This window comes from Semicossyphus pulcher, unplaced genomic scaffold (genome assembly GCF_022749685.1).
Source record: "Semicossyphus pulcher isolate SPU_LCO1_2020_fin unplaced genomic scaffold, fSemPul1.0.p SCAF_11, whole genome shotgun sequence".
Taxonomy (NCBI): Eukaryota; Metazoa; Chordata; class Actinopteri; order Labriformes; family Labridae; genus Semicossyphus; species Semicossyphus pulcher.
In genome coordinates, this window is record NW_027211615.1 from 3757657 (window position 1) to 3777336 (window position 19680).

The 19680-nt window shown below is 42.1% G+C and overlaps 2 protein-coding genes across 2 annotated transcripts; one reads left to right on the forward strand and one right to left on the reverse strand.

Moving 5' to 3' along the window:
- Positions 1 to 176: 176 nt before the first annotated feature.
- Positions 177 to 7837, forward strand: ccn6 (cellular communication network factor 6). The gene is made up of 5 exons (XM_069656861.1): positions 177 to 224; positions 3305 to 3581; positions 5722 to 5958; positions 6429 to 6622; positions 6705 to 7837. The coding sequence occupies exons 1-5, from the start codon at positions 177 to 179 to the stop codon at positions 6984 to 6986; spliced, it is 1038 nt and encodes a 345-aa protein (XP_069512962.1). The 3' UTR covers positions 6987 to 7837.
- On the reverse strand, positions 7156 to 19458 carry tube1 (tubulin, epsilon 1). Its single transcript, XM_069656851.1, has 12 exons — positions 19368 to 19458; positions 19031 to 19104; positions 17403 to 17455; positions 17256 to 17313; positions 16951 to 17066; positions 15596 to 15717; positions 15055 to 15242; positions 14784 to 14956; positions 13998 to 14138; positions 11600 to 11740; positions 9247 to 9421; positions 7156 to 7949 (listed from the first exon to the last, which is right to left on the reverse strand). The coding sequence occupies exons 1-12, from the start codon at positions 19390 to 19392 to the stop codon at positions 7791 to 7793; spliced, it is 1425 nt and encodes a 474-aa protein (XP_069512952.1). The 5' UTR covers positions 19393 to 19458; the 3' UTR covers positions 7156 to 7790.
- Positions 19459 to 19680: the final 222 nt, after the last annotated feature.

Here is a 19680-nt window from a genome sequence, read left to right on the forward strand (position 1 = left end):
GAGGGGCGCTTTGTCCCCTTCTCCGACAGGTCAGCTCTCCCAATCTCTCTTACCCCCCCCCCTCCCCATTCCTCTCTCCCTCTCCCTCTGCCAGTCTTCCTCCCCTAACCCCACCTTCCAGCTCCCTCGTCCCCCTGCGCCCTCCTGGAGCTCACACAAACCTTCTCACTTAAGAGATGCTATCGCTTCTCTGCCATTCCCTCCTGCTCATCCTTGCTCAACAGGTAAGAAAAGCATTATCTTTTTCTACTCTAAGACTAAAGACAGACAGTTCACTGAAGGCACGCAACACCTGCCAGACATGGAGAAACAGGAAGATACACAACTGGGGTGTGAGGGAATTCTTGGAAGCTGAGAGTCCTGCTTTGTTTAGGATTGTTTTAGGAGATTACAGACTATTATTGATCATGTTTTATTGTCTAATATTGGGTAAAGGTTGGTCTTTGTCTCAGGAGTAGAAACCAGTGAAAGGGGAGTAAAGTCTGAGGTCTTTGAATCTAAAGCTCCTGAGGACCCATTTTCACACGATGAAATGAGCTCATTCAGTAAACCTGGCACACAGGCTTCAGATTTTTGGCATAGCCGTCAGTGACCCTTGGAAGCACCGCGCAGGCAGGGGGATTGGGAGCACAAGACGAACCAAGCAATGACTGTGTCATAGTAAACACCAGGCAAAGCAGAAATATTACACTTATAGGAACACTGTTTGCACTTTCAACCTCAACAAAGACTTTCCCTCTTACTGAGCGAGTGCAGCCTACAAAAGTTTTCTATTTGTGGTCGAAGTGAAAGAAGTTTAGATTCTAGCTGATTGGGCTCTTTGCTTTTGTAAGTATTTCTGTGCCATTCTTTGCTTTTAAACTGTACAAACAGTAGGGAGCGAAAATATATGAGGGCAGAAAGAGGCATTCAATAAAAAGCCAGAATAAAAGTGATGTTAAATCACGACTGCGATGGGGCTTGGACACATCTGATGGCCCATCCACGACTTTCCCTAAATTCCCCTGAGCTTACCAGCAGTGGCTCAAATGCTTGAAGAAGAATCTAACACCCTGTCTCAGTCTTACAACTCATTCGGACATAAAGCAAGTGAGAAACTTATTGCTCATAGAGTGAAAAAAAGGTCCAAGGCAAAGACGCAGATGGGTTTTTGGTGTTGTTTGTGATTACTATCACCGCAAGTAAATGGTAAATTGACTTTCTTATATAGCACTTTTCTAGTCTTACGACCACTCAAAGCTGCTTTTACACTACATGTCACATTCACTCATTCACTCATTCACACACTGATGGCAAAGGCCTAAGCTCCAATCTCCAATCAGATCTATGCCCATTCATACCCGATTGCTATGCCACCGGGAGCAAGTCAGGGTTCAGTCTTGGACACTTCGACATGTGACTGTAGCAGTCAGGGATTGAACACCCAAACTTCCGATTGAGAGACAACAGCGACTCTACCACTGAGCCACAGCCGCCCCGTAAGCGAAATGCCAGTTCAGAAAACATTGAACAGCTACTTAACCTCGCTGACGCTAACGGAGGGATTGGATGCTGGCTCGTCGTGTCAGGCCTCGTTAACTTTAAAATGCTGCCTTGGCTGTGTGAAATAAATCTGATTTGGTGCAGTGTATTTACTCTGCGACCTTTAATTTGAGTGCCTAAAATGTATAAATCCTGCAATATTTATTGCATAACTGCAAACCTACGTGCAAATCTGCACCTGTCATCTGCAAAATGCACCAATCTGCAAAATGATGACGGCATACAACGGTTCGTATGATATCTTATGAAAGGTTGTGCCCGAGTATTTGTAGGTTGTCGGGCGATTGTTCATTGCATTCCCAACACAGGAAGTCTTATAGTGGTGCTTTGCCAGGGAACCCTTTGGTGTCTTAGAGGCAAAAGGTAGCTTCTGCTAAGCGTCTGTTTCAAGGTCCTCATGGTTTCTGTTGTCTTCCTCTCTAACACAGGGTTAAGTAAAACAACCAACTTATGTTTAGGCAAAAAAACCCCTTCCTGATAAAGTTGAGGAAACACATCACAGTGTTGGTAAAAACATTAGAAGTTAACGGTAACTTAAATCAGTAACATGTAACCATGTTACCACAGATGAGTTAACATCGGAGGTTACCGAAAGCCCTGTGCTTCTCATGCAGACAGTGAAGGGTCCTAACGTCCTATAAATTAGCCCAGGATTACCTGTGTTATATGGGGACTGTAGTACTTTAGCTTTCATATGTATTAAATGTGAACAGTGGTTAAAAACAGCTCATTTGATTGCTCATTATAGGATCAATGTTCGACTGTCTATGACACAGTTAGTAGTGAAGTAAAGCTTTTGACACGAATCATTCCTAAATCTTATAAACCAATAGAGGCAGCTCTGTGTGAGAAAGTGTGCCTAATGCCTTTAAACTACACTGCAAGTGTGTGTATGTGTGTGTGTGCGTTTGTGTGTGTGTGAGAGAGAGAGAGAGAGAGAGACGAAGTGGAAATAAAATGGACACAAAGTCTAAGTATGAATTGAAATACTATTTTTTTTCAAGGAGATACAAGGAGTAGAGTTCACAAGAGTAGGTCGACTAGGCTCAGATAGTAACAATAACAATAATAACAATAATAATAATAATAATAATAATAATAATCAGGTCTATCTCTGTAGGGATCCTTCTGTAATGTTGTCAGACATTTAGAATAAAAAGATGAGTCTGTCAGTGGCAAGTTTAAAAATCAAACTTTGATCCAGTACATTTTCCCTCAACAGCTTTGTTGCAGCCACTAAAGCCTGTTTCATGGCTGCCGGTTGAAGCAATGTGCTACAGCAACTTTTTTGCACCTATTAGTTTTTTAGACCCTGAAATATGTAAACGCACGTCCCACGATTTCAAATACTCAAAATACCCTTTAAGTAACTTTGAAATTAAGAGTAAGCGCACAAATATGGTGCTGATTTCTAATAGTCTTGCTCCTACAAGTGATGTGTCTAACTATTAATATTGACCCTAAGTGAAGTAAAGATGTAGATTAAAGTCACCCTGCTGTCCAATCAACATCTTTAAAAAGACGCCATTGAAATGTGAGCGTACGCCGAGGCATGTGATACAATGTTTTTTATCTCAAAGCTTTTTGGTGTGAGCACTTTAAAATTCAGTATGGTAGCAGCACTTCAGTTTCATTGGTCAGCACTTAAACCCTGCACTTTACATGTAAGCAAAGAATTCATGTTTAAGCATGTTAGCTTCCCCAAACCTAATCCACCAGTAGAGTGGTGCAAGCATTCAAAATGGATCTCTGTCCTCCTCAGTGCTTCAGCAGGGCTCAGAACAATGGGCAGCTGGCTCCTAGAGATGGACGAGCTGCGACAGAGAGGCGGCAGTTCTGCCAGTGGCCCTGCAAGTGTCGGCAAAGACCTTACTGTGCCCCGGGGGTGAGCTCGGTCCTGGACGGGTGTGGCTGCTGCAAGAGCTGCGCCCGGCAGATCGGGGAGCCCTGCAACGAGAGGGACGTCTGTGACCCGCACAAGAGCATGTACTGTGACTTCTCCGCCGACAAGCCGAGATTCGAGGTCGGAGTGTGTGCATGTGAGTGGCTCTCATCTTTTGTTTAATAAGTCAGGATAATCATAATATGTGAAATCAGTAAATTATGGTCCCACTTAGAGTAAAACAGACAGTAAAATAGGGAAATGATGTAGCGACATGTCACGGGTAGCCACCCCTTACTCTAGGTGAGGTGTAGCAATGCGTATCTAACTTCTTGTCCAAATACGGGCTCTTCTGTCTCCTTTAAACCATAATGGTGTCGCCCATTAATGCCAAACTCAAGGCTTCAAAACAGCAGTCCACAATCTAATAGGTGACATCAGGGTGGTTAAATCCACTTTGTCTAAACAGTCTTTGGTTCTATACCTTCAGTAGGCCTTCACCTTACTCACTTCAGGTTTGTTTTTCCTTTAATAAAGACCAGCAGACATTTCTACTGAGAGTGACAAGGTCTACCTTGAACTTTGCCACAACTGTCTTACAGATATACACAGCATGGCATGTACAGTTTCACCGTTTTTAAGTTTCCTAAAACCACCATAATCATTGATTTAATCCATATTGGTGGATCTGAAATCCATTTCAACACTTTTAAATATTTTCATATTTGCGCATCTTTGGCATTTAGGAAAAAGTCCTCAAATTTCAGGCGAAATTAATGGAACTTAGTTTGTTTTTACTGATGTCAAGTTTGAGCTACATGGGGGTGTAACGGTTGGCTTGTATAAAGGAAAGTGCTATCAGCTTTATCTGAGCTATTTCTATCCATTAAAATAGGCCATGATACTGATCCAAGGTCTGTTTTACAAATCCTGCAGCCGATCCTTTTCTTTGCAGCATTGAGGGTGAAATGCTCCCAGACTTTACAAGTTTTAGGATGCGATGGTGTTGCAACAGCAGCCGACATTTAGCTACGTAGGTTTACCTGGTTGCTGTTTTGCATTTGCAACTCTCAGTGGAGATAGTAAGGAAGAGAGATGGCTCACCCCTCAGCAGCTCAGCTCCGGAAAACAATGTTATGTCCGTGCAGGGCATGAAAAACGTGTGAAGGCGTAACCAACTATTTATCGATAGTTACATTCGTTAATGAGTTAGTAAATTAAAAATATTCTTTTTTTTACCATAGCGAGAAGAGGTTTAATAAAAAGACGTGATAACATTTTTTGCTGCAGTACAAGTGATAAAACATGTCCGTGTATGCTGCCGGCCATATCAAAGCCCCGGGAACAGCGCTGAGCAGTGAGGGGTTTTTGGGGTCTATTGTCTGCACTGAAGTCATCATGTGTCGAACACTGGCCTACAGAGCATCTTCCACACAAAACTATTTAAAAAAGAGCCTCAAAAACATGGTGACAACATGTTTCTGAACGTCACAAACCCTCTGAAGTTACTCTATAGGAGATGAATTTGATCATTTTGACCAGTAACATTTGGAAGCCATTTTTTAGGCTTTTGCCTTTATTGATCGGACAGCTGAAGAGAGACAGGAAATGTGGGGAGTAGAGAGTGGGGGATGACATGCACCAAATGATCAGCAGGCCGAGAGTCGAACCTGCGATCAGTGCGTCGAGCACTGTAGCCTCTGTACTCGGGGTGCCTGCTCCACCAACGGAGCTTAACCAGCACCACAACATACATTATTAAATGATGTGTGTGGGGAGCCAGAAGTCAGCCTGGCCAGCAGAAGTCTCTGATGTGCAGGCTCTTAAGCCTCTTGGCTGGATAAGGATTCAAAACAGGCCGTTTCAGCAGATGCACTCAATAAGCAAATTTCCCAGGAACGAATAGGCGCCATCTTTGTACACCTTATACATCAAAATATACTCAATGTTTAACAGGAGTTTTTCCTGTCTAACATTTCACAAGCATATGACAGACAGAAACATCTTCATTCTGATCAATAAAGCCATCTACACGACACTAATGTATTATTTGAATATTATGAATTTGAAGTGTCTTGCTCATCATGACAGTTTGGATTAAAACGTGCAAAATGGCAATGATATCACTACTAAGTCTGAATATACATGAAGTAAAAAAAATAACATGTTGTGTTTATTATATTTTCAGTTAAATAATTGTGCTAAGCTCCTTGGATCAGCACAAACATACAAAATATATGTGTGTTAACATCATCAGAGTTTTCCGGAGCGCTGACATGTTCCCCTCGTTCTCGCAGACTTGATGGCGGTGGGCTGTGACCTGAATGGGGCCCACTATGAGAACGGAGAAGCCTTCCAGCCCAGCCCACTCTATAAGTGCACATGTATAGCTGGAGCCATCGGCTGCACCCCTGCCTTCATTCAGAAGCCTGCGGGTCTCTTAGGCCCCGCCCCTCTCATGGGCAACATGCCAGCCGGCCTGCGCAGCGGCCAGAGCCCAAAGAAGCACCAGCAGGACACCACCTACATGTCAGGTGAGTGATTGTAGAGCAGACCTGTGGAGAAGGGGCCGTCTGTCCGGCCTGGAATGCTAATTGCTGTCCAAGTTATTTGAATGGGAAGGGAAGGGGGGCTTTCATTACTCAGTGAGGGAGGAGGGAGGTGTGGCTGCCTGTGGTTAGGCTGCCTCACAGAGGAAACAGAGAGATGTATGGTTCCAGTTATAAGCAGGAGGGACAACTCTCTTTTCATTAAAAGCTCCAAAGAGTCAACTTTGATGTGGAAATATCTCTATCATGTTTCTGATTGAGGAAACATTTACATTTGTCACAGTGAAACACAGAGCACATAGTTTGAATTTTAAGGAGCTGCATAAAATAAAAGTCCTGTATTGGGTCAGACTTGGTAGTTTGGCTGATTGTGATCTGTGCTCTGCTTGGCAGCAGTGAGGGGTGTTTGTGTAGGGTGTTGTTGACACAGTGCCCTTTAACTGTAATACTGAAAGCTTACAGGGATCCTCCTTTAGCCTGGAAGAAGAACTGTCTGATCCAGACCACCCCCTGGAGCCCCTGCTCCAAAACCTGCGGCCTGGGCATCTCTGTGCGCGTCAACAACGACAACGGCAAGTGTGAGATGAGGAAGGACCGACGCCTGTGTCTGCTGCGACCGTGTCAGAAGAGTGTGATAAAGAGCATCAAGGTGACAATTATTTTAAAATATTGACATAGTTTTACATGAAATAAAAATATGCATAAATGAAACCACTGTTTTCCCCTCATAGATGCCGAAGGGAAAGACATGCCAGCCTAAATTCCAGGCAAAGAAAGCAGAGAAGCTGACTCTCTCTGGCTGCACCAGCACCAAGAAGTTTAAGCCCACGTACTGCGGGGTGTGTACAGACAAGCGCTGCTGTGTCCCCAACAAGTCACGCATGATCAAGGTCAACTTCACGTGCAAGGGAGGCTCCAACACTCAGTGGAAGATGCAGTGGATAACGTCCTGCGTGTGCCAGAGGAAGTGCAACGATCCGGGTGACATGTTTTATGAGCTGCGGCTACTCTAACGAATCCATTGAGAAGTCCAGAGACACAGACACAAGAGAAGAGCCCTGCTGTGTCAGACTAAGGACCAAAGCACAGGCATGCATAGGTAAAAACCTCAGAGGGGGAAGAAGCGTATCAATTAATATAAAAAAGGACTACAAGAAAGTACCTAAGGAAGAATGGTTGGGATAAGAAAAAGGACATTTTAATATTTAAATTTTAAATAATACACAATTTTTATATAACTTTGGAGTCTAAATGACTTATAGGTTAAAACAGTTTTGGAAATCCTCCAGTAGATAGACTGTAATGGCTGCAACGTGATCTTAAGGGGCAAATAGGGCCTATAGTAGACCAGCTACTCCTTTTTCAGTAGTGGTGGTGTGCCTCAAGAAATAGCAAGGAAGACTTCCACTGAACTGAAAAACCTCATTTTATAAGACAGAACGGCTGTGCCAATAATGACAGTAAGAAATCAGTTGTTAGTTAGAAGAAGAACCCAGTCTTAAGGGCATAAACGTGCAATAACAACAAGGAACATGGCCAGCACAGCAGCTGTAACAGCAGATGTTAATTCATTCACGTTACCTCATTATGGTCAGGGAGCCTACAAATGGCAAATCAGGTTATACTACACAGAGTGAAACATGTTGTTACTGCGCATTTCTTCAGACAGGGAAAATGTTTAATCAGGTCATAAATTAGACAATAATGATATAAATTATAAAGGTATTTACAAAAGTTTTCATTGTGTCACGTCATTTTTGAAAAAGCATCAGAACAGACAAAGAGACAAACACACACACGTACAGCAGAGCGGGCCTTCATCTGGCGATGCTGAGTCTGGCTGCGTCTGGAATGAGTCTCCCCTTGGTGGCGTCCAGATGTTGGTACTCGTCGATCAGCGAGCTGAGAGAGCTGAGGGCCTCCGAGAAGAAGCTCTGCTCCATCCCTTCAACCTGCAGGTAGTGGTGTAGGTGAGCCTTCAAGAAACAGAGAGGGACCCAGCAGGATGTCAGACATTTTGCTTTGGATCTCAAAATAAGGCGTATTTTTGGCGATTTACAGGGTGTGCTGTTTTTAGTCTGTATACGCACAAAAGTATATCTGATCTAATTTTAATTTAACTGTAACTCGTTTGTAAATATATATTTATATAAAAGAATATATGCAAACAGATTCTTTCTTAAAGCTATTTTTATTATGCTTCTGTTCCTCAAACGATGATAAAAAGGGGAAAATGATTTCAGTTTTAACGCAGGAAGAGTTCAGAGATCAGCGTTTGGTGGAATAACCTGGTTTTTAAACACATCTCTGCATCTCAGTCAGTCTGTCACAAAGCTGTTGGGTGACATTAGGCCGCTCTTGGAGCAGCTCGGCTTTGTTCGATGGCTTGTGATCATCCATCTTCCTCTTGATCACATTCAGGAGGTTTTAATGGGGCTCACATCTGGATCGGGCTGGCCTTGACATGAACATTTGGAGTGCTCTCTTATGTTTTCTCTGGAGTTGTGGAGTTTATTATTATATAAATAAACAGTTTTCAATTCCAGCTGTTAAAATAGATGCTATATTCTGAGTGTGTGTGTGTGAGCCTTTATGTTGCCAGGCTTTATATTTAGGGGTCAAACCAGCAGATCCTGCATTCCTTAACCTCTGCCAATAAGGTTTCCTTGCACAGAAAAGACGGTCTATATTCTTTTTTTATTACAACCTCACTGCATAACTCATAAATGTGCAGACAAACTGAACAATTGATTATTTGTAATGCTTTGTGATATTCAGAGATGTTTTATTTCAAACTACTTCGGTCTAAGATGTCTGGAGTTGGTAAAGCCATAAGGCACTTAGGCAGAGCTGCCCTGCAGGCTACGACGCACACGCTAAGATCAGTCGCACACCATCACAAGCTCTCAACTCTTTCACACAGATAAAAACATTGAGGCTGCACTGGCCGCCTGCTCCAAACGCCTCACAAAACAATTTGCTTAAAAGACAAATTATTCTTTAGAAATGTTATTTTAACAGAATAGAGGAATAGTCTGGAAGCACACATATTATATTTGATACTCATCCAGACCTAGGAATGACTCAAATCAAGTTCCATACACTTCCTCTCTCCATAACGAGGAGGAAACACAGTTTGTTTTGTTTTTTAAAGCAGTTGAGAAAAACCAGCAAATGCCACATTCAAGGTGTGACCAGAGACCACCTGCTGCCTTCACTTGATAAATGATAGAGTCCTCTGCATCTAAAAGCGTGCAATAACATTAAATGCACCTTCTTCCTGTAGAGCTTGGTAAAGCGATCCCTCAGCTCTATGAACGTGGGCTTCACACAGGTGTTGTTGGCCAGGGCCAACAGGGAGTGGGAGTGACCCACGGGAGGGACTGAACACAGGCCCGTCTTCCAGCCCTCCTGGTTCCACGAGACAAAGGGCAGCGAAGGCTTCAGTCTGGAGGGGGGAGAAGAACACAGGGTTCATGGGGTTCATGGGGAACCTCTGAGGACATTTTACATTTTATCAATGGAAAAATTAGTTCCGGTAGAAAAATTGGACTGACTCCATGAAGGATGTCATTAGAGTTAAGTCAGCCGCAAACAATGACATTTTATCATTTATAATCAGGCTAATAAAATGTAAACAGCTGATTTAGTTTGACCATTTTTTCAAAAAGTATATAGAAAAGAGAAAAGCAGGATTCCAGCAAGTTGGAAACAGCTACTTCAGGCATTTTGCTTCATACATTTACAAGTAATTGATTTTCTGCAAACATTACAAAAACCTTCAGGAAGACACATCCTGTTAACTTTTCCTGGTTTATGAAAAAACAAGACATAACATCGGAGGCGGGCGTTTAGTTTAGCAAGCTCCCTGGCCTCCAGAGGTTTTCCAGGGCCGTTTGGAGAAGCGGATAGCGTTATAGCAAGATAGGACTGAGGTTGAAAATCAGCAAACTGGCCCTCCAAGTCACTATCTATCGCTGAATGAGGTGCAGTATCACAGACTGGGTGTCTGTGGCGACAATCGTGGAAAAAATCACAAGCGGCGTCCAGTTAGTGACGCGTTCTCCATCAGCTCTGGTCCGTCAGAGAGGGTAGGCGGAGCTAAGCAGCTGCTTCTCCGCTCTCTGCAAGTATTGCGAGTAAACAGTAATCTACTATGGCTGAACAAACAAAGAAAAGATGGATGACTACAGATACAACTTCAACAATAAGTGAGAATCCAAAGACAGCAGATATCAACACTTCAGCCACTGTCTCTGAGAAAAATCCTGTTCCTAACAAAATGATATCTTCTACGTCTAAGCGGAGTCACAGCCAGCTGGACTCCAGCAAAGATCAAGGTGAGGATTTAATCCTCGTCCCCATTACAATATCATCCATGTTAAAGCAGGTAGAAAAGGCACAGTTTGAGTTATCGCCCATATTCCTGCTTTTCTACTGATATTTATCAAAGTTGCGTCTTAGTTTTGTAATGTGTTCTCACTGGACTGTGAACTGATAAAAAAGTGCCAAACGTTATTTATAGAGCACATTTCATACACACAGAGCTAAGTCTTGTGTGTGTATTTGACCTGACTGCACGATTTAACAGTTCAGTTTAAGTATGTACTGTATAAAACAAACCCCAAGGTTGCACTGGGGTTTTGAATGCCAGAGCATTTCTGGTGGCTTCAATCATATCTGTGATCATATTTTTGAATTAATACCTCACTTGAGGACAATAAACCATTTACCTTATCCAAATAAAGAGAAAACTCATATCTTGTGTCTGTGTTCATTCATCTTCTGCTCTAGTATCTACTCATTTAACTTGTCTTTCACACCCACGTTTCTCTTTAGTGTGTGAGGATTACAGCTCTTAAGTGTCTTTCCTTTGCTTTGGGTTTCTTAGCTGCGTCAGATCCCTCAGGAAGATGCCCTAATGCAGAAAGCTGCCAGTGGACCACATTAGTTCAGGAGGTCTGCCGTCACAGGCTTCCTGGACTGGTATCACCTACAAGAATAGAATTGACATGAGGTCACAGCGACCCTGAATTTTGACTTTTGACCACCAAAATCTAACCAGGTTATCTTTGAGTTCAAGTGGACAATTGTGCCAAATTTGAAAAAATTCTCTCAAGACGTTTCTGAGATATCGTGTTCACAAGAATGGGACGGACGGACGTAAAACGGACGTATGAAGGTATGGATGGACAACCTGAAAAACATAATGCCTCGGGCCACGGCTGTCGCCGACACGGAGGCATAGAGATAGCAAAATATGTTGCAATGCACGCCAGCAAATGAGTGTGCCCTTAAGAGACTTTTGACAGGCAATACGTCTGTACTCCCCCTCCCCTCTTACACCATGGCCACGTACAAATATGTGCTCTCACAGCAGCTTCTGTTTCAGTTTCTCTTGACAACGTGCCACATGAAAACAAGATCTGCAGGGAGAGAGGGAGGCTTAAGGAGAGACGTGGGTGCTGAATGGACCAGTCATGAATCACTGCTCTCGGGGCTAAATGGTAGTACTATTTGGCGGAGTGGGTATGGAGGTCATCTCTGGGCCCAATCAGGGTGGGTGTACTGATTTGCGAGCTGTTTTGGTACAGAGAGAGACCGAGAGGGAGGACGGGGCTCCTACCTCTCGATGTTCCGGCGGAGGTCAGACACCTGCACGTTGCCCCTGACCATGAGGGCACAGGCCAGGTACAGGCTGTGCTTCGGGTCAGCTCGGATTAGCTGGTGGTCTTTACTGAAGGCATCACTGAACATCTGATCCAGTCTAGAGAGCAAATTAGAGGAAAAAAAGAAGTTAAAAATGTTCTCGACATGTGACTTCATAAACACTTTATCGTACACAAATTCTTTCTAGATATTACAATCGCACCCAAATAAAAGCCTTTGCTGTGGCTTGTTTAGCACATAATGTTTACATTTACTGGCTTTAGTCAATGTTTACGAGTATAGCGATGGTCTAATGGACTTCAGGTACACTTGAGTTAGACGGTACCCATAGGGCTAACGTCTAAAAAGAGGTTTTTTTACCTTTATTTATCCAGGCAAGTTTTGCTGAGCAGGCAAGATATTTTTAAGCAACACCCTGCTTTGCCTTCATACTGTCACATATATTCACCTCAGAGAGTTTGCCCAGATTAACCACCACTCTTTTTAAACCAATAAGCAGCTCCTCTGGAGAAAATGAGGTCTATATGCTTCACACACAGGCCACTTTCATGGCAGTTGTTTTTGGGGTGGAGGAGGAGGGAGGGTACGTGGTTGGTGGATCAAATGGTGTTTTTGTCAGGAGCCTGCAGCACTAAGCTTGTTACCTCTATCCCACTTCATAAATGAAACCCGGCTTTGGGGCATTTGCAAGTCTTATGCCTCTTGTGTAAATCATGGTACTGGTCAGACCAAAATATAATAGCCATGTTTTAAATGATCTAAACGCTAACGTTTTGAACAGTAGAAAGACGTTTCTTTGTGTAGTTCTCAAATATTGTGCCTCTTGTTTGAATGATGAAACTGAAAAAAAGAATTGTCAGTGTCATAATTTACCGAACATTTTAATGGTACAAATACATGTTTGGTGTTTGAAATTAAATTTAAAGTGTGGAATGACAGAAACAAAACAGATAAGCGATACAATATCCCTATACAGCATAGTTAGGCTTAAATCGTTAGCTTGCAAACAATAGTAGAATCTTAGAGACTATTTCTTTAGTGTAAGAGATAAAAACATTTATGAATCAATATTAAATCAAAATTTAATATCCACATCAACATTTCTTTGGCAAGTAGCTGTGTGCTAAGTGGAATAATAGTGAGCAGGTTGTAAAAGCCCCTTTTGTGGTTCGGTTCCATTCTTATTGTTGGTGAGCTAATATTAGCAATAATGTTACTTGGAACAAAGAAGCTAATGCTGACTTGCTGTTTCATCTATTTGGGGATGAATGGATGTTAGCATAGTTAAGCTTTTATCTTTGGCTAACTAATATTAGCAACTGTAGCCCCTTTAACATAACCAGTTCGAGGCCAGACTGTTAGGCCTCGTCTTTAATGTGAAACGTGCGAAGGCGGAACGGTTTGGCAAAGTCGTTCCTCCTCTGAGCCTGCATCAGAGGTAGTAACAAAGGCTTAACACAGGTGAAATGATGGAACTGTGGAGCCAGCACAGTGCATGTGTGAAGCTAATGCTTTTTGTTCACACGTCGCACACCTTTTGCTTTCACAACACCGAAACGTTGTCAAAACACACGCACTAAAATGGCAAAGGCGTCGTAAAGGCGGAGTTTCATTACAGCATTGTGACTGAACTGCAATGTAAAAAGAGCTAATTTTATCGCCAGCATAGCCTAGAAAACAAACTTTAACCAAGTTTACTAGTACATTTAAACCTGGGCCCTATTAAACATATTTTGGGGTCTAAAGGACTTATAGATACAGTTTCTCTCACAGATTAGTTTGATTTGTTATATTGTGTTGATTTGGATCGGAGCTAAACCTTCAAAACACCAAAGTCACTTACCACCACCAACAAACACAAATCAAGGCAGCGAAGACCTGCAACTCCTCTGCTCTGCAGGGTTAAACAACATTTATTGCTACCTCAACAAAAAGGTCTTTCTCTCCTTTCTGTAATACTGTCAGACTCTTCAAATAACAAACAAGTGCTCTGATATTTTTCATTTTATTAAAACTTTGCCACATAATAATATGTTTATTATATATTTGGGGTTAAAAAAGCTTTTTGTATTGGGACACTAGCTTTAATCATGTTGCTCAGCCTGATGTGTATTACAGTCCAGTACAGTGTCAGTTTACGTGAATGTGTAAATATGTATTTACAGACCTTTACCAGTGAGGTCATCACTGGAGGGGGTTCCCTTCTCATTCATCACTAACAACAACATGAAACACGTGTTGAGGGAATGATGAAGTTCACGTGAGCTCACTACCCGGAGCTCACTACCCGGAGCTCTGCGGGACACAAAACAACTGTGGGGAATAAATAGCTGCAGTGACAGCCAGCAGCATACCTTCTGGTGGGAATATTGACATCTGCCAGCGTGTAGAGAGGGGTCAGGCTGGGTACCAGGTAGTGCAAACGAGGGAACGGGACCAGGTTCATGGCAATCTCATTCAGATCCATGTTAAGAGATCCCTCAAAACGAGCAGAGCTGCAACACAGAAGCTCAAGGTGACACATGAGAAAACATATAGAGCCACAGAAAACTAAATAAGACCCTCAATGTATAACACATTCAAAGACCCGTATCTGCTGAGAAGCTGCCACAGCACCTCTACCTGAGGAGGGAAACCGAGGCCCCCTCGTGGAGCTAACCCAGGAGGGGAGCTGTGGCAGTGGCAGAGCCTTGACCCGTGGAGCTTGGCCGGGCACAGCCTTAAAGAACTACATTAATAGTTTGGCCAGGGGTTAGGGTAAACCAAAGGGCATTACCAAATTACGAGGAGTTGAATCCTTTCCTATTTAAACTTTTGTGGAAAAAAAATCACAAGCGGCTCGACGCTCAGATGAAGGCAAACAGTCTAAAAAGGAAAGCGAGTCAGCGAGGAAAATCAAGAGCTACAACCGGAGCCAACCGTGGACCCCAGAAATCCAGTTACTGGTATATTAAGTTGAAATATAAATATTCTGTGTTGGTCTGACCTTAAGTGACCAGAAAATGTTTTACTATTTAAATGTTTTTAGAATTAAGATTCAAAATAAAAAGGTTAGACTCATGTTCATAAACACGAAACAACAGCACTTAAACCCAGGGAGCATACCTGGTGGACTATGAGAGCAAACAGTGACACTATACCTGGTAATATTGAGCAACAGGTTAGCCACGATGTTATTCATGGCATCAAAGGGCTTCTCAGCCCCACTGATTCCGCCCTGCCCAGAGATGACGGTGCTGTCGCTCTTGATCACAGAGCCTGGCTTCCCCCCGTAAGACATCTGTTTAATCTTGTTCACAATTTCCACTAACGACTGCAGGAGGAGCAGGGAGAGAGAACAAACTGGTGAGTTCAGCTTGTGCGTACAGCAGATTTATTTGCAGACAAAGAAACATTGAAATGTGTTCACACCTGGTTTTCAACGGGCAGAACACAGTCAGCGTGCTCTGTGAGCTCCCTCATGGCCAGGATGCTGTTGTAGGGAGACGTGATGACATCATCCTCTGCAGACGGATAGATGGAGGTGACGATTCGACACACATCAGGGAACTCATCCTCCAGCAGGCTCAGCACTCTGGTCCCCAGGCCAGAGCCCGTTCCTCAAATTCAAGATCGATGTATTAACTTCCTGCTGTAACCTGACTCCCACATTTACCTGTTCAAAATGCTGTCAGCTTTAAAAATGTAACTAAAAAGTGACTAAGAGTGATCAGAATGTGATTAAAAGACTATTTGAAATCTGTTTTGAGCTGTTACAGCTTCCAGAATGAGAAAAATCGGTAAAATCAAAGTGTTAACGTGTTTCAAACCACCCTCAAATATAGCTACGATCTGATTTACCAATTCTCATTTCATGTGGTATTCTTTGTTGTCCAAACTTACTGAGATCAAACTGAATGAGACCGAGAAGTGCCAAAAAAACAGATTAGGCTCGTCAGTCTTTGTGTCTTACCTCCTCCCATAGAGTGAATGAGAAAGAAACACTGAAGACAATCGCAGTGTTCGGCTGCCTTCCTCAGTTTATCCACTATTTGCTCCCTGTAGGCTGAGCCATACGTCATGTGTCCAACTGCCCTGGACCAGAAGAAACACATTCATGAAAGGCTAAGTTGTAAAACAAATGTTCTGTTTTTTAAACATTGATTAGAGCAAAAAATGGCTCAAGTTCTGTTTCTTTCATTTCAGTTCTTTAACTATAACTGTAAAAACGACAATATTAATTTGTTCCCAGCCACACACTGAGCAGGCGGCAGCGAAGAAAAATAAGTGCGTGCATGTTTTGTGACAGAAGGTGCAACAAATCAAGTTTATATCTAAAAGGAGCATTTAAAGAGGAATTCAATTTAAAAGGAATTTTTTCTGCAGTTAAGCTTTAAAATAAGAGGCTGAACGAGGCCCTAAATATTGGGGAACAGTCAGTATATGCTCAAATATAACACACGCCTCTCCCTCCCATGTGAACTGCTCTTTCATATGCTGAACCCTCTCCCTCCCAGTGTCTGAACAACAATTACATTTAACAAGCATGTCACGGCAAAGACGTCTCGTTTCTCTTTACAATGGCTGTCAGGCGAAAACCTTTAGAGGGAATATTCAGACCAGCCCCGTCAAGAAGCAGACCTGACCTTTCCCCTAATTTATATGTAGGCTTGAAGAAGCGCATAGTGGGAAAGACAACACCCAACTGTTGAGACAGCTAAGCTACTGTTGATCTTCAGTTTCTTTGCTCTGTATATTTAAACCTGGGCCCTATATTTTTTAAATATTTGGGGGCAAAATGATTAATATCTACTAAAGGTTTAGTAACTGCTTCAGGGGTTCGCTTCACCCGGAAAGCCACACAACAGGCTCTAATGACTGCAAAGTAATCTTTATATATGATAAATAAGATACTTCTTTTTAACAAGAAAAAGCAGTTACATTGCTCTTTTCAAAGCCACCAGACTCCAATAATAAAAACTGTGATTTTACCTTGTGTGACAAAGGAGTTATTTATCCACCTTTGCCCCGACCAGTTAGTTAGCTCGTATTGTTCTTTTATTTTGGTGTTTCAAAGGGTTAGCTCAGATCCTACAGAGCACAATGACACAAAGAAAGTAAGCGATTTGTGCAGGGGTGGCTCAGAAACTATGAGATGTTTTGCAAGGTAAATTGATGTTGATTGAAGGGAAGTTTGGTGGCCCCTCGAAAGCGTGAAAAAAAATGTATACTCATATGTATAAGAAAATGAAAAGTAATGATTTGTATCAGTTGCCACAGGCCAGGTGAGCTGGGGAGCCGATGTCCTGTGGCTAGTCTGTCTCTCACCAGTTGTTGCCTGAACCTGACACGTCTGTGAGGAGCTGAGTGCTGTCGAACACCTCTCTCAAGGGGCCCTGCAGGATCTCATTGACTACACCCTCCTCCATGTCCACCAGCACCGCCTGTGGATTCAAATATGCGAGTGTGAGGCCGGCACACATATTTCATTGCTGTTATATGCTGAAAACACTTGACTGTGACCCAAGAGTCCAAACATGACCTTGGCTCTGACGCTGAAATGTTACGCCTGGAAAGACCAGAAGATAAAAAATGTTCTCTCAAGCTGTTTTCTGGTGAAGGGGAGAACTTACCCTGGCCTTCAGATATTGGATCCTCCCACCAACACCACAGGATCCCCCATCACTTTTCCTGAAAAAGCACAGCAAATATAAAACGGACAACATGTGGGCAATTGTAAGGAGGCACTTAAATGGCTGGTAAAAAAAAGGAGGGATTACCTTGAGTCCACATTTCGGAAAAAGCTACTGAGGGCCTCATCATACACGCCTTTCTGATAAGGAGAAAAACACTGGACTTTAGGGTAGGTAATAAAAATGTCTGTTTTTAACAGATAAGTTCGGGCAAAACAAGAACGATCCTCCCTTAAAGGATGTTATTCATCTTGTTACATCACAGGTTTTATTTTCTTAATGATGGCCCAGATTCCTGTCTGTCAGGAAACCACCAATTGTGTATAAGAGTTATCTTGGGGTTTGGGCACCATAAATCATACATTTGAATAGCACAAGTAATCAAACCTAGGACCACTGCATATGTAGACTTAAGAATATTCAATCATCACGTAATATTTCAGATGGTGACCAGAGATGACAGAGTTTGCATCTGCACAAACCAGTTTACAACAAACAAAACATGCCCAGTCCAAGTCAGTGAAACAACAGGCTACATTTTACACAATGAGCCCAAGAATCCAATTCAAATATCAAATAACAATTCAGTGCATAATATATGACCTACAATCTGTTAGGGAGCAATAACCTATTAATTATATGACACAAAGGCAATGTCTGGCATACAAGACAATACTGCAGCATGTGCACCATTTTTCTGTTATTACAGCACGGGACTCACTTTGTGTTATAAACCTGCAGTCTTCACGTGCACACAACTACAGCCGAGTTTTACACTTTTTTAAAATAGTACATTTTGTATTACTGTGCCGCTTTTAGTCTAACTCCTGATAAAATTATTAATATTACCCGACATCAACTGGAGGGGAAGGGAGGGCACATGATTCAGCAGGGGGGCACAAAGGTTATCCTGGGCTGGCCTGGCCCACAAATCCCTACACATGGCGCATGAGTTTACAGCAGTTCTTTCTGTGAGTACAGTTCTGTCATAACAAAGGCAATAGAGAGTAAAATATCTTCAAATTGCTTTTTTTTCCCCCTTCTGATCGACAAAACACAAATATATTACATTAACTTTAATATAATAGAGACAAGGAGCTAATACTCACTGTTAAAAGCTGGAAACTAGAACTATGAAAATATAAAAATAAAATTATTTTTGTCAATGAGTAATTGTTTGTTTCAGCTCTACTTTTCACAAGGTAAGAAATAAACAGTAAATGATCTTTCATATATTTTACATTCATGATATGATTTGAAATGGGGAATAATTAAGATATAAGGATATATTGTGTAAAAGAGAGTGATTGAAAATAGATTTTTTTTTCTTTTCTATTGTATAATTACATTTTTATCCTAGTGGGGAATAGATGTTTTGGATTAAATACGAGATTACAACTGAGCTGACATGCAGAGGGATCTCATGCAAATATTACCATCATATAACTGTGTCCTGCTACTGATGAAAACCTTTTCAATGGTGTACTGACTGTAATAGATGTCTCATTTCAATTCAAGTGTCCAGATTAAAAAAAGAAGCAAACATCCAACACAATTTAATCGAAATTACACCTGAGCTTTTCCTGTCAAGTCGATTTGGCTATTGTTTTTATCCTTGCAAAACATGTCCTATCAAATAAGCAAATATAATGTGAGCTGTTAACAGGTGTACCATCTTATTAGACAGTGCCTTTGCTGTTTGTATTGGTACTTACTTTATTCACATAAGCATGTTCTCTCAAAGCAAGATCCCAAAACCTGCAGCCAACTTGGTTGCCACACTGTCCAACTGAAGAAGACGAATACAAAGTCTAGTTAGCTTTAGTTATTGACGTATTTCCATGTGTCAACCCTTCGATAAATCAGACGTAGAACAGCTCAACAATTTGTGAAACTATTTTGCAGTTTTGAACGTTGGTGTAATAGTGAATCTATCTACAACATCAAAACACAGCAGATGACACATAATGCTAGCTGTTAGCTTGTTTGTGAATGTTAACGTAAACTACAGTATGTTTTAAGTCCAATGTGCTGCACTCACATTTTACTCACCTTGGACAACAACCGACTGTGTCATGTTGGAGGAAAACACAGACCCTTTTATAACGCTGACTCAATTCATATTAAACGCTGACATTTGTCGACAATTATCCATTAAAAGAGTTTTACATAAGAATTTTGAACGCTTCTTAGGACTCGCGCCTCCACTATGTTTGGTCGAGTACTGATGACGTATTACCAAGGAAACCATGGCAACCTTAGATCGCGTACACGTTGATTGCCGCTCCAGGGCTTGTGAGATCTTAAAGAGGGGTGCACCGCCGACTGATCCCAAGTTAGAACATGTTCGAGACGACAAAGATGA